General features: G+C 39.9%; 2 protein-coding genes and 1 long non-coding RNA gene across 4 annotated transcripts in view; 1 reads left to right on the top strand and 2 right to left on the bottom strand.

The window, feature by feature from the left end:
- Positions 1 to 1037: 1037 nt before the first annotated feature.
- LOC106097652 (scavenger receptor cysteine-rich type 1 protein M130) overlaps positions 1038 to 15436 on the bottom strand; it is a 53246-nt gene continuing 38847 nt past the window's right edge. For both annotated transcript variants that reach the window (XM_025908763.1, XM_025908764.1), the window contains 4 exons: positions 9176 to 9481; positions 8813 to 9097; positions 1812 to 2138; positions 1038 to 1328 (listed from right to left, as the gene is read on the bottom strand). In XM_025908763.1, the coding sequence (XP_025764548.1) occupies positions 1324 to 1328; positions 1812 to 2138; positions 8813 to 9097; positions 9176 to 9481 (923 nt within the window). In that variant the 3' untranslated portion in view covers positions 1038 to 1323. The remainder of the gene's footprint in view (positions 1329 to 1811; positions 2139 to 8812; positions 9098 to 9175; positions 9482 to 15436) is intronic.
- On the top strand, positions 9489 to 10644 carry LOC112847334 (uncharacterized). The gene is made up of 2 exons (XR_003220826.1): positions 9489 to 9685; positions 10467 to 10644. It is a non-coding gene; the product is annotated as an uncharacterized LOC112847334 (long non-coding RNA).
- On the bottom strand, positions 10841 to 15425 carry LOC109202885 (CD5 antigen-like). The gene is made up of 4 exons (XM_025908769.1): positions 15207 to 15425; positions 15006 to 15038; positions 14741 to 14921; positions 10841 to 10873 (listed from the first exon to the last, which is right to left on the bottom strand). The coding sequence occupies exons 1-4, from the start codon at positions 15244 to 15246 to the stop codon at positions 10861 to 10863; spliced, it is 267 nt and encodes an 88-aa protein (XP_025764554.1). The 5' UTR covers positions 15247 to 15425; the 3' UTR covers positions 10841 to 10860.

The raw sequence follows: 15436 nt of genomic DNA, 5'->3' as shown, positions 1-15436 counted from the left end.
TAAAACAAAAGCACATTGTGGGACGCAGTGTGTCAAAGCTTCAGAGCATGTGCTGATGAATCCAGGAAGTGCTTTATGAACTGCAGTTCTTTACGTGTGACTGACATCAGTTATGAGGTTTGAAGTCTTGTTGGTTCAGAGTGGTTTGGGTGCGGTCGTGATCTATGAACAATATAATAAAGAGCAATGGACCCCTAAAAATGTACGTGTCAGTTTTCACCTTCATGATTTCTCCAAAGCCAGAGAAGTTATTACCAAAAAGAGAAACTGAGTCCAAGCACAGTGGAAAAATATTATTTCTTAAAAAAACCATCACTCTGTATTCATGAGCACAATGAATGTCCCATCATTTCAAAGCACTGCAACAGCTTTAACATAAACACGTCATGTACTGTTGGATTTATTCAAACACTGACTGATACACTGACAAGGGTTTTGACATTAATAGAGCTCTGTTTGCATCATCCACGCCAATGACAATTAAGGTGTTGACCAGCAGGGGGGGGTTGTGTGCATATGAAGCATCGAGAAAAGAACCTTTTTCTGAACCAATTGGATGAAAAATGTTCAGTTCTCACAAGGCTTCATCTGGCCATCACTGCCTGAAGCTGTTACCGTGTTGAAAGGACAGCTCCAATTATCCTGCCGTTATAAAGACCGACAGTAAACAGTGCAGAGAGCAAAAAGAAAGAATGCACTGACATGCTGTCATCCTGATCAAAACGGTCCAGGTAAGGACTTGCTTTTTTTTACCGAAAGACCTTTTCTTTTCCAACAAACGGACTCTGTAGTGAAACTTTACAGAGAAATAATGAAAGAGGCTCTCTCTGTCGCAGATTGGTCACCTGTATATAGGGTTTACCCTATACCCAGCTGGGCTAGAGTCCAGCCCCTAGCATCAAATTAAAGAGGCAAATAAAAAGGAATATTTATTATCCCGCTATCTTTCAGTGCTCATAAATGTGTTAAATTAACAATAACTGCTTTTTAATGTAATAAAAGGACTACAAGAATAAAACTTTGTCACTCCAAACAAATTATCCATCTGTATGAACTTTATTAGATGAAAATACAAGTTGTTCCATTTAATTGGCTCATTACAAAAAGCAGAGCAAATTATTTTCATGCACATCAAAGAAAACTGAACAGGAAAAGTGTGTAATCATTTCTTGAGTGCTAGTGGAGGAATTCATTTGGATATGAGATGATGCCCCTTGGAGGTCCTCCTCTGCTTCCTGAGCTTTGTCCTCTTAAACTGCTCAAACACAAAGGTCCCAGTAAACCCGCTTAGCGTCCTCCTGGCAGCTCTAGTTGTGACTGCTGCTAGCCTGGAGAGACAGGACAGCACACAGATCAGACTAACTGTGTCACTCCTCTCTGAAGGCAAAAACAGTAAAAGCATTATAATACTCGCATCAAACAGTCCTCTCCTACTCTGACTGACCACTCACTGTAAGCGATCTGAAAAATCACTCCAAAATAACAAGTTTGATTCAGCTTTCTCTTAAATACAGTACTGACTTGATGTTTTATTTTTATGTTGCATATTTATCTGTCTTCTCTGTAAAACTGAATGAAATATGGGAATCCTCTCCTCTGTTGGAGTTTCTTTGAATGGAGGCTTAAAGAGAGTGTGTCCTTTGTGCACACATTATAAAACTGTAATGATTCTGTAACTGTGGTTTGTAGAGGTTAAAATTATGTGACGTTCATGACACTTTTAATTTAGGCTAATGGGATTTTCTTTGTCCTCAGAGTGTCTGAGCACAAACAGGATGGTAGTGGAGCTCGTCATCTCTGCTTCAGCTTACCTGAAACAGTGACGGTCAGCTGGTGGCTCTCAGAGGAGACGTTACGAGACAAAATGTAGACGTGATAAACACAGCTGTAGTTTCCTTGGTGGGCGGGCTCTGCAGCAGGAAACAGGAAGTTGGCAGCATGATTGACAGCTGGCTGGGTGTAGCTGGTTGCCGTGTTGGAGGAGGTGAAGTTGAGCTGGAAGGAGCCTCCTGGGTACTGTGACTGGATGGAGCAGCTGATAGTGAAGCTGGAGCCACTGGACACCTGAAGCCCCTGCTGCAGATCCCCAGAAACCCCGTTCATGGAGGACAGAGAGATGATTGGCTGAACCAGCAGGTCTGTAACACACAGAGATGATGAAATAACTCAAAAGCTTTCCAACACAAGACACCACTTATCCATCTTGACTCCACAAAAACCAGCTGGCGTACTGCTCTGCCCAGTTCGTCATATTGCACAATTCAACCGTAAACAGCTGGGCTTTTACTTTGAAGGATTCCGCATTTCCCCTTGACAGAGGCTCGTGGTTATCTTTTAGTAGTGATGACTAAATGAAGCTTTCTGAAGCTTGTATTGAAGCTTTATTATTAAGCGTTATCATTATTCAACACAGTCCTCTTTGGTGTCATCCGGTCGGCCAAAAATATGAAGAGCAGCTTGAATCTACAAATTAAAATGAACTGCATCATAATGATTGCTCACTCTACAGAGCTGAGGTGAGGGCTTCTGTTTAACATCTTGTGATGATTCTGTAAGATATCGGGCCAACGCTGTGGTGCTTTGAACATTAATTATTTGGGGTGAAAATTAGATCTATTTGATTAATAAATCATTTTAGGTATCGTATATATATATATATATATATATATATATATATATATATATATATATATATATATATATATATATATATATAATATATATATATATATATATATATAGATATAGATATATATATGTGTTAGAGATGGCACGATACCACTTTTTTATGTCCGATACCGATATCATAAATTTGGATATCTGCCGATACCGATATGAATCCGATATAGTGTGTTTTTTAATCAATAAAACTGTTTTTTTAATATCTTGCTGCATTTTGTATAAGTTCATACTCAAGTTTAAATAAACAACAACACTAAAGCTATTCTGTTATACACTGTAAAATCTAATTAGTTCCCAGAACTCAAAAAAATTATGGAAACTCGTTGCCTCAAAAAAATTGAGTAAAGCTTAGCTAAACATGACTAAGTTAGGACAACTTATTTACTTTGAGTACTCTGTACAAGCTCATTTGTTCCCAGAACTCAAAAAAATTGGATCAAGTTTACATAAGATGACCAAGTTAGGGCAACTTACTCATTTTGAGTACACTGTACAGCCTTGTTAGTTCCCAGAACTCAAAAAAATTATGGAAACTCGTTGCCTCAAAAAAACTAAGTAAAGCTTACTTAAGATGACTGTTAGGACAACTTATACATTGCAAGTCTGCAGTATTAACAATAACTTGATATTTCTGACTGTACAATACTAATTGTTTACCTACTGACAAACATGTTAAGTTCAACTAAATGAAAAAACAATTTGTGGTAACCTGAATATGATTAAAAATAATTAACAACAATTTTTGTAATGATGTTAAAATGAGCCCAACTTTTATTTTCAAACACAACAAAGTATAACAGCCAACATACTGGACACTGTTCTACTGAACAAGAAACAATTATATTGCCATCACTGTTATAATCTTACAATGAAACAAAGTCTCAGATGTAATTATTCTGAAAATAAGTTTAGGTCTACCACAGTTTGTTTTGTACTTACATTACTTATATAATCAAAATAAAATATTTATTGTTCTGTCACAAGTGCAGTCTCTAATTTAAACAACACATTTGTTTTCCATTCCAACACATGAGCTTGGTATGTTGTAATATTTTAAGGATGGCTTGTTTCCAGTCCAGGCATTACTGCCTGAATGACTGTCATGGATCGAGGTGATCCAAATGTAGGTGCAGAAGAAAGTCTTTAACTTCCCTTAAGTACAGTGGCAGTGGATGTGGGTTGGAGATGCAATGAGCTTGAACCTGCAGGCGACCATCTTCACTGACCACACCATCTGTGACGGAGGACTCATCTCTCCTGGTGTCCTGCAAGCAAACAATCATATTTTTTGGAACATGAACTTAATTGCTTTCTTAAAACATTTTTTTCTGCTTTTGGTATAGAACAGACTCCAATTTAGACGATCTCAGGCTCCCTCCCCACCGCAGAGGTGACATTCAATGTCCCAATTGTCAGTCTGCATAGCCCTGACCACCACCCAACATACAATAATGTCATGAAAGCATCATTTTAAAAAGGCTATGCAAACATGGCCAATAACTTTCATTCTAATGATGTGCAAAATGATTTTGGGCACAAAACAGATTTTGCTGTTAGAAAACTTGCAGACTTCACTATATACAGTGTAGACCCCCTAAACTAAGTTTGGGGGATGTGATCTTTCAAGAAATGCAGACCAAACTGTTGTTGTTTGTTTACTTACACAGCATGTCTTGTAGAATTAACTGTGGTCACCAGCAACAGCATAGTGGAGTCATATCTCAAGTCTAATAACAGAAAACAGGAAAAGATCAGTAAAGAAACAACTTCCCCAAACCAAAGCACAAATAAAACAATAAGTAAAACAGGCTGATCTAAAGTATGATTAAAGTTCAGCCTGATTAATATAAATGTCACTGACAGTTGCTAATATATTGGAAAACCAAAATACTTACTGATGTCTTTCTGTCCAACAACAGGAGTGCTGGTCCCGAGCCTCAAAGACAGTAAGAAGCCAGCAGAGGGAGAAAAAACAGAACATTTTTCAGAAACTGATTTGATCCTTAATGGCTGTGCAATCATTGTAACATAGAGTTTGCTTATGTTGTTAAATAAAGGCTAGATTTGACATTAATAGATGCCACAGATGTTCTAAAGCTGCCACAAAGCATGAAAAAAAAATAATAGAAGTCTCCGAAAACGTCGGGGCATTTTTGCCAATATGTGATGTCTTGATAAATCGAGCAGACATTTGAAATTTACACAGCTACATTGTCACCTGAAAATATCTTAAAAGTTTATTTTGTGACCCAGAAAAAGTAATAAGTTTTTCAGCGGCGCTCCTCCGCCATTGCCGCGCTTACAAGTACGCACAGGCTCCGACAACCGTGCCGACAAATGCGATCCTCCTTTTCCCCAGACTAACCTTTCTGGGTCACAAAATAACCTTTTAAGATATTTTCAGGCAACAATGTAGCTATGTAATGCTCAAATATCTACTTAATTTATCAAAATATCACATATTTGCAAAAGTGCTTCCATGTTTTCGGAGAGCTCTGTTATCCACCCCCCACACCCCACCCTACCCCTAACGGCTGCACCTCCCGAAGAATTTTGTCTGGGCTCTTACCTCACTTATTTATTTCAAACGATCAACAGAAAATTTCACCACATAGTTTTATGTAAGGTTTTTAAGGCTGTGGTGTTAATTTTTAAGTAACATGAGCCCAGCGGCAGCAGCAACGCTAGGCTAACACTAACTAGCTAGTAAGATTTTAAACCTAGTGCTAAACTAAGAGAAGCCACAAAATCAGTTTGAATAAGAGTAAACATTTACTCACCAAGTCAGTGTATCAGGTAAAGATCCACAGCAATGACAACAATAATATCTTGAGCTGACGCTTCTCCAGGTTTGCTCAACATATTCCATAAAAAATGCACCGTGAACATGCGGACTGATCCAGAGGGAGGAGGACGGTAGTCACGTGGCATTTTCAAAACACATCTTTCATCCTTCCGCACTGAGAAGCAAAACTTCCAGCTTACTTAGTTTTTCTAAGTTAAGACAACTCAAATAAATGGAGTTTATCAGCGTTTTTGCATAAAAAGTACTGGTAACTTATTTAAATTGAGTTCTAATAACAAATTGATAAAAATTGAGTTCAGCCTATTTAATATTTTTAATTAAACACAATATTACATTTTACAGTGTACCTGTATGTAAAAAATACACTGCACCCAAAATATTTCATAGTTCAGCAACACTGATCAATCTAATAAACTTAAACCTACTCCATCCTCCCTATTCTGGGATTTTAAAGAGTACTTAGCAGAAATATTAAGCAACCTAACTAATAGGGTTGGAAACTCCCAGCAAAAAAAAATAGGGAACCACCCCCTCCACCTCATGATGCTTAATCGACGTAATCAACTTTAATTTGATGCAGGGTGAAAAAAAATGCACAGAAATAAATTATTTTTCAAGAATAATTAAATAGATTCAACATCTTTCTTCAACAGAATTGCAGAATTCACAGACGGTACCTTCCCAAAGGAAAAAGTACTATAGCTTACTAGGGTATATTAGACTTAACAGTTACTATACACAGTAATGGACTTCTATACATTTTACATCAGATTAAAACTTTGGGTGTAAGATTCAGATAATTATTTATTAAAAGCTAGACATTTTAAATGAGAATAAGAAAGAAAAGTATGTCTTTGTGCCCCCTTTTCCCTGTTAATGCCCTATCGGCCCCCCTGGCTAAATTTTGCTAGATCCGCCCCTGCACAGTTACCAGCCGTCAGCTACGTAGAAAAGGATCCTGGTGTAGAAAGTAATATTAAATAAATTCTAACAACATCTTATCAAGCTTAAACGTGCTGCTGTTGTTCAGCCGCTGGTTTCCTCTTTCTGGTGCAAAGTGGGTCAAAAACAAAGAAGAGAGACGGACTCGCGACAGAAAAGCCGATCAGCTGATCATTGATCAGTTTCACGATTGAAGTAGCCGCAGGAAGGTGAGGAAGAGAGAGGCAGTCGCTCCATATATCGGTTGTTAAGCTTAACATGGGAACGCTTTACAAACATTCAGAGATGAACTTACACACTTGCTTTACTTCTCTCTGGGATAACTTCCTCGGAGATGAAATGCTGGTTTGGTAGCGAGGCTACAAATACACACAGCCGCTCTATACAAATACACGTGACGCACACTGCTCCGACGTGCTACGGTTATGTATATATATATATATATGTATATAAAAAAAAAACACCCAGCACGCCCCTACGGGCGGTTTATCCTTCAAGCTCGGGTCCTCTACCAGAGGCCTGGGAGCTTGAGGGTCCTGCGCAGTATCTTAGCTGTTCCCAGGACTGCGCTCTTCTGGACAGAGATCTCCGATGTTGTTCCCGGGATCTGCTGGAGCCACTCGCCTAGCTTGGGAGTCACCGCACCTAGTGCTCCGATTACCACGGGGACCAGCGTTACCTTCACCCTCCACATCCTCTCGAGCTCTTCTCTGAGCCCTTGGTATTTCTCCAGCTTCTCATGTTCCTTCTTCCTGATATTGCTGTCATTCGGAACCGCTACATCGATCACTACGGCCGTCTTCTCCTGTTTGTCTACCACCACTATGTCCGGTTGGTTAGCCACCACCATTTTGTCCGTCTGCATCTGGAAGTCCCACAGGATCTTAGCTCGGTCATTCTCCACCACCCTTGGGGGCATCTCCCATTTTGACCTCGGGACTTCCAGGTTATACTCGGCACAGATGTTCCTGTACACTATGCCGGCCACTTGGTTATGACGCTCCATGTATGCCTTGCCTGCTAGCATCTTGCACCCTGCTGTTATGTGCTGGATTGTCTCTGGGGCATCTTTACACAGCCTGCACCTGGGGTCTTGCCTGGTGTGATAGACCCCAGCCTCTATGGATCTTGTACTCAGAGCTTGTTCTTGTGCTGCCATGATTAGTGCCTCTGTGCTGTCTTTCAGTCCAGCTTTGTCCAGCCACTGGTAGGATTTCTGGATATCAGCCACCTCCTCTATCTGCCGGTGGTACATACCGTGCAGGGGCCTGTCCTTCCATGATGGTTCCTCGCCTTCCTCCTCTTTCTTGGGTTTCTGCTGCCTGAGGTATTCACTGAGCACTCGGTCAGTTGGGGCCATCTTCGTGATGTATTCATGGATGTTTCTTGTCTCATCCTGGACTGTGGTGCTGACACTCACCAGTCCCCGGCCCCCTTCCTTCCGCTTAGCGTACAGCCTCAGGGTGCTGGACTTGGGGTGAAACCCTCCATGCATGGTAAGGAGCTTTCTTGTCTTTATGTCAGTGGCTTCTATATATATATATATATATATATATATATATATATATATGTACATAGATATACACACATATATATATGTACATAGATATATATATGTACATAGATATATATATATATATATATCTATAAAAAAAATATGGCTCTATGTGTCTTTTCATGTTGCACACTGGTTCATTATCATTCACAGAAATTACCAAAACACAACACAAATCCCGCCAATGATTCACTTCCTTATAAACCGCTTTGGACGTCTGGCCTGAATACAGTACCTTGTCCTGCAGTGAAGAACCACGGAGACACTTAAGGCTTCCAACTTCTATTTCTGATAAACCTGCCTAGATCAGGTGACTTTGAACCAGTGCTTGTTTGAGAATTAGACTTCATTGCAGACAAAATGTACAAGGAATCATCACTGTTACAATTCTTTGTTCTATTTGAGGTTTACATTGTAGTTTAGAGTCTAGCTCAAAAATAATTGCAAGCTGTGAACTTATGCTCATAGCCTTGATCTCACTGTCTGATAACAAAAATGACATCACTCAGACCCAAGAAAACCTGACCATGCTCACTAAGTATAACACACCTTTTAGTTTAGCTGCTGGGGGACTTTCCCAAGAGGCACTGATAGGCACTAATAAGCTGGATACAGCTTATTAACCAAACTCATTAGCTGATAACTTAGCTGATAAAACTACATCTTCTAATGTAAACATTGTTATTTTCAACTCCTGAAAATCATCAGTTGCGATGAAAAACAACTGGAGGCGATGTGCAAATACCAGTGGGTGACTTCAAAATTATTAAGTCTCTTTCTTTGACGTGGAGTGAATGGTTCTAAGAGACTCCTGGCCTCTTAATTACCTGAGCAGGTGAGATAGAGGGAGTTGTCAGAGTCATATTGGAATACACAATCTTGTAGAGTAGATGTGGTCAGAAGGCACTGACCAAAAATAGACCATACAGCTCTTATTTGAGGTATCTTTCGCTGTCTGAAAGAAACAGCAGAGCCACAACCCAGATGTTCACAGAAGACAGCAACTGTCTCCATGCTCCAAACTAAGGACTCTGCCGGTCTCCACTGTCCCAAATGTTTCAGTTCCAGGACTCCGTCACAGCGACTGGCTCCTCCCACCAACCTGACAGGCTCTGAACAGAAAGCAGAGAGTCATCAGTAAAAGAATAAAGTGAGTTTGAACCACATCAAAGCTGCAGCTCCTCTTCTACCTGAGCAGGTGAGTCCAACAGCTTTGCCAGGTGAGCAGCTGTTTCTAGCTGAGCCTGAGCTTCTACAGTCCAGGAGAGCAGACTCATGGCCTCCACACTGGAACTCTTTGCTCCACACTGGAGCCTCCACTTCTCCATAGAGCGCCCCCTGGAGGGCCGAAGGAGGCCCACAGCCGAGCTCCCTACAGACCACCTCTGCATCCTGCTTGTCAAAGTCAGCTTCACACACTGAGGACCAGCTCTGGTTAGACTTCACCTCCAGTCTGCCTGAACACAGACTGGAACCATTCAGCAGCCTGACAGAGTCTGGAGACATCAGAGAAGATCAAACAGAGAGATCAGAGACAGCAGACACACAAGAAAAAGATGGCAGCAAACAACTATTCACTGATTCAAACTCAGCACAACTCAACATGACTTCAACATTAACAACAGAACACATCTTTATAACATCACACACTGGAGACATGTTAACACCACATTTACATTCAAACACCGGACCAGCTCTCGGTAAGTCATTAATATGTGCATCTGAATGACCCTACCCTGTGCAATAAATAAATAAATAAATGTGCATGAAAAATTCATAAAAGAGTCATTAAATTTCGGCACCTGCCAATTTTGTTTTCACCGCAGTGTGAACATTAGTGAATCAGGATCACTGTAAATAACAGACTTGTGCAGCCTTAACCGACTTTTTCTGAAAAAGGGAACTCGCTTACCTCAAGGTGAAAGGGACAGAGACACCAGGACTCATTCACAAACAGTCCTTAGTACTGCTGTTACTACTGCTACTACTGCTATGAGTACTATTGCTGCATTACATGTAAAAAAAACGAAAATATGAAATGAAAAGGTGTAGGCTTTCATGTTTTCATAAAGATACTCTAATATTATCTGATTGTATCTTTCATTAAAAATGGCTTCTATTCTTGCTGGTCACTTTCTGACATTTTATTAGTATAATTTTTTTTCTCATCTTGGGCTCATGGATCTGCAGACACAGTCTGAGAAGCTTTCTTGCTTCCTCCTGAGAGGAGATCTGAGATTTCCTGCTCTGTTAGCTTTAGAATTCTCCCACAGGCAAACATGTTTCCTGATACAGAGAAATGCATGAAGCTCTTGCTGGTTTACAGTGAGCCTGATTTGCTGACATACACATGGTGGTAAAAAATGTGCATGCTTTTTTTTTTTTCAAGTTATTGTTATTATTGTGGTTGTGTGTTGTTACATTCTTCTCACATGTTATGTCATATATCATATCACAAAAAGTTTTACCTGTGCATGTCAGATCCAGGATCTGGATCTGGACGGGAAAGGATTCGTAATGAGGTCCCAGACAGACACCCCAAAAAGCAGAAGCAGCCTGAACACAGGGACCGCTGACCTGCACCACAGACCTGTGTGAGGCCTCCTCTCTTGTTCTTAAAGAAACAGCTGCACCACAGTCCAGATGTTCACAAGCAAGAGTAAGTGCCTTGTAGGACCACGGAAAGACCACCGCTGGCCTCCACTCTCCCAGATGTTTCAGCTCCAGTGTTCCAGCACAGCGGCTGGCTCCTCCCACCAATCTGACAATCTCTGAACAGAGAAGACATTTAAAATATCAAAGTGAAACTCAACAGCAGATTCTGTTTCTGTGATCCTTTGTTTCTCTCTGTTTACCTGTTGGTTTGTGCTTTTCTTCAGCTCGGACGCCTGAGGAGGACACAAGAGAAAAATTATAAGGAAGTCTTTTATCTGGAGAACAAACAATTCTTCTTCTTCTTCTTCTTCCCATCATCATTATTATTATTATTATTGCAACAATATGTTTATTGAGTTTTTAGAACACACAAAATACAAGTCAAATAAATCGTATGCAGAAATATGAAAGAATAGTCATCAAGGAAAAAAAACCCTTAAGAAAAAGAACAAAACAAAAACAAACAAAAAACAAACGGATGGAGTATACAAAGTGTCATTCCACCATATCCGTCACGGTTATATCACGTTATGTCTCTCCAAATTATGTGACTCCAGGTTCTGCGGATTCCACCAACACTTGTGAAAGGTCCGCTCCTTCCAGGTATAATATAAAAGGTGTCCAGACAATTTCAAACAGCTGCTTCTTCCCTTTCAAAATATAGGTTATCTTTTCCATAGCCAGAGATGAGGACATGTCCCGTAACCAATGCCCCAGTTTTGGTCTGTCAATTTTTCTCCAATACAATGCAATTAGATGTTTAGCATGCAAGAGGCACATATTTATAAGGGTCCTGGTCTCTTTTTGAATTGTAGGAGATGGTGGATAAAGTCCCAATAAAAATAATTTGGGGTCTGGATTCAGAGTTATATTTGCCATACTATTTATTGCTAAAGTTACCTCCCTTCAAAACTTCTGTATCTCCTCACATTCCCATAAGCAGTGGAAAAGGGTTCCCTTTTCTATACCACAGTTCACCCATGTATCCGGGATATTATTATCAAATGAGTGTAACTTAACAGGGGTTAGATAAGTTTGCATGGACCAGTTAACCTGTAAAAGCTGCAATCTTGCGTTAACAGTTTGAGTATGAGCTTTTAAGCACACTGATTTCCACTCTTCTAAAGATATATCTGTTCCTATATCGTTCTTCCACGCGTTCAGCCGGCCAGCAGAGGATTCAGTAGAATTGGAAATAAACATATCGTACAAATATGAGATCTGCCGCTTGGTGTAAGGATAGTCAGAAACTGCTTTTTCTATTAGGGATAGGTCAGGTAGGGTCAAATTGTTAGTTTGTGAGGTTGCCACAAAGCTCCTTACTTGTAAATATCTAAAAAAAAAAAGTGTTTTAGGTAAGTTAAACTTAACTCTCAGCTGTTCGAATGACATCATTACACCATCACAAAAAAGGTCTTCAATCTTATTCAGCCCAGACCTAGTCCAAGTTCGAAATCCTGTATCGATCATACCACGTTTAAAATCTTCATTTCCCTGAATCGGAATAAAATGAGATAGGGGTTTCCCTACTCCCAAAACATCATGTACTTTGTGCCATACAAGATCAAGTTCAAAATAATAGGATTTGCTATGCTTCTTTTAAGAGTTTTAACTGGTGCTGAGTACAAATATGCACTCAAGGGCAGTTCTGAATTAAGTAAGAATGATTCTATTTAAACCCACGCCGGAGGTGGATCAGATGAGAAATAGTATATCAACATGCGCAATTGTACAGCCCAAAATTGCACAACCACTGAAAGTTAGGAGCCGTAAGTTCACCCCTGTCAAATGGTAGATATAGTAGAGTTAACCGAAGCCGATGGCGACGATTTTGCCAAATAAAATTGGTAATAATTTTCTTTAATTTAAGAAACAGACCTACAGGTACTGGTAGAGGGATATTCTGAAATAAGTAGAGTTTAAGTTTAAGGAGTACGCTCATCTTCACAATATTAATCCGCTCAATAGTCGATATGGGTAGATTTGCCCAACTATCTATCGATTCCCTAACAGATTGAACAGTAGGGTCGTAGTTAACGTCAGCTATCTTGCTAACATCTGGTACTATACGAATTCCCAAGTAAGTCAGGTATTCCGATGGTTTGAATGTCTAAGGCGAGCTGAGATAATTAACTCCCTCTGTTTCATTCAGCAACATTAAAGAGGGTTTCGAGTTGTTTACTTTGTATCCAGAAAAGCATCCAAAGTAGCTAATTATGTTTAATAAAGTTGGAATTGATCTATCTAGTTGTTTCAAAAAAACACAACATCGTCCGCATGAAGTGCTATCCGGTAGTCTTGGTTGCCCAGTTTAATACCAGTAATATCTACGTGCTTCCTAACAGCCATGGCAAATGGTTGTATGGCCATCGTGAAGAAAAGTGGCGATAGAGGGCACCCTTGACGGGTTCCACGAGAGATATTAAAGGCGAGAGAGATATTATTATTAGTGAGAATTTCAGCAGTTGCCTGGGAGTAAAGAAGTTTTACCCATTTACAAAAATTATTACCACATCCAAATCGAGCCAGTACATCAAATAAGTAAGGCCATTCAACTCTGTCAAAGGCCTTTTCGGTATCTAGCGACAGAACTGCAGTATCACAAGCATCTCGGTTTTTGGACATTTATTAATCTCCTCACATTGTGAGACCCTTGTCTTCCTTTAACAAAACCATTCTGATCTGTATTAATCACTAATGGGAGACATTTCTCTAATCGCAGGGCCAATATCTTGCTAAGAATTTTCATGTCCGCATTCAATAAAGAAATTGTCCGATAGGACTGACAAACATCTCTGGATTTTTCAGGTTTAGGGATTACTGTAATCAATGCAGCTCTTAGAGAGGGCAGAAGCAACCATTTTCAAAGGATTCAGAATACATATCTAGCAACGGTTTTAAGAGTTCATATTGAAATTTTTTATAAAAATCCATCAGCACCTCATCAGGCCGAGCAGCTTTCCCCGATTTCAAAATGTCAGCTGCCTCCTGAATTTCTTTAATTGTTAAATTAGCGTCAAGAGTAGGCCAAAGGTCATCTGGAATAGAAGGAAACTCAAGATCATTTAGAAAGGTAGTCTGTAAAGTATCTACATTGGGGCATTCAGACCTGTATAAATTTACATAAAGTTCCCAACAGACTGTATTAATTTCCTGTGGTTGTACTACTAATTCACCTTGAATATTCCTAATTGAATTAATTGCCCTTTCTGTTTGCAGTTGTTTAAGACGCCAAGCTAGTAGCCTCCCAGGTTTCTCCCCTTGATCGTATCATTATTATTATCATTATTATTATCATTATTATTATTATTATTATTATTATTATTATTATTATCATTATTATTATTATCATAGCACCATTCAGTTTAAAGATTGCAGAGGGTTTATGTAAGAAAATATTGGTGAAACAATCATTTGTGTGAATTTGTTCCACTTAGGTTTGAGAATGAGGCCCCTGATTATTTTCTAGAACAGCATCATCATCATCATCATCATCTGCAGAGTTCTCTCTTCTGTTCCTGCTGATCATCTTCTCCACTCAAACAACACGTTTCATCCTTTCTGACTTTTCTGAGAAGATCTGTAACCCAAATTAAAAAAAAAAAAAAAAGTGATCAGTGCTGAACTGCGTACTGTTGAGGAGCTGTTCAGCATGGAGTCTCTGAACTTTTTTGGCTTCAAGTTTCAATTTCATCAATTGAAACTTGAAGCCAAGAAAGTTCAATTAAGTTCAATTAAGTTTAACTTGTATTGCAGCAAATTACAAAAACAGCTGCCTTTAAGGTGTTTTATAACATAAAGTAAAGACTCTGCAATAAAAAGTACGTAAGTTATTAATGAGCTGTGGAGCTGAGAAGCCCTTTGGTTCCAGAAACCCCTGAAACTCTTTCGTGACTGCTGCACTTCTAGGTGTTGAATGCATCAGCCTGTCATGTTGTTGTCACATATTATTTTATTATATTACATCATCATTGATGTCACAAATGGGTTTACCTGAGCAGGTTAACTCTGAGGCGAAGGGAAAGGGTTCAGGAAACACACAGAAACTCCACAGAGCAGATGCTTTCTCCACACAGAGACCATTGATCCACCACACTGACCTGTGTGGAGCCTTCTCTCTCCTTCCTACAGAAACAGCAGAGCCACAGGCCAGATGTTCACAAATTACAGCGACTGCCTTCGGAGTCGACACAAACACCACCGCTGGCCTCCACTCTCCCAGATGTTTTAGCTCCAGTGTTCCTGCACAGCGGCTGGCGCCTCCCACCAACCTGACGGACTCTGAACAGAAAAGGAATTTACTTCTGAAAAGACTAAAGTGAAACTGTTAATTATGTTTCTTTGATTCTTTATTTTTCAGTTTACCTTTTGATATGAGCTCATTGCAAGCTTGGGCTCCTGAGAAGGACATAAGAAAAAAACCATGAATATAAAAACGGATTTTACTTGGAGAGTGCAGTTCATCCTCTGATCCTTTCATATGTGTGTGTTATGACAATCTTGCTGTGTGTGCAGGCTGTTTGGTGATCAAATCACAGAATGCTGACAGTTGATTTCTAATCCTACCTGAGCTCCACAGCAGCAGCAGCAGCAGACGGGGATCCATGATGCTCAGCTCAGGAGAGACGAGGCGAGGACGAGACGAGGTTTGACTCCACAGTGTCTGATTCTGTCATTTTTACTTTGTTCGCCTTTCCTGGTTCCTGTCCAACAGGCTTCTCGTAAGTCCTCTCACAGTCCCACTGACCCCTACATTCATGGTCCTTTAACCTTGCACAGGTTGAAAGTTACATACT

The sequence above is a fragment of the Oreochromis niloticus genome, linkage group LG7, assembly GCF_001858045.2.
Source record: "Oreochromis niloticus isolate F11D_XX linkage group LG7, O_niloticus_UMD_NMBU, whole genome shotgun sequence".
NCBI classification, from domain to species: Eukaryota; Metazoa; Chordata; class Actinopteri; order Cichliformes; family Cichlidae; genus Oreochromis; species Oreochromis niloticus.
The sequence above is the reverse complement of the archived record's forward strand: the minus strand, read 5'-3'. Positions and strand labels throughout refer to the sequence as shown.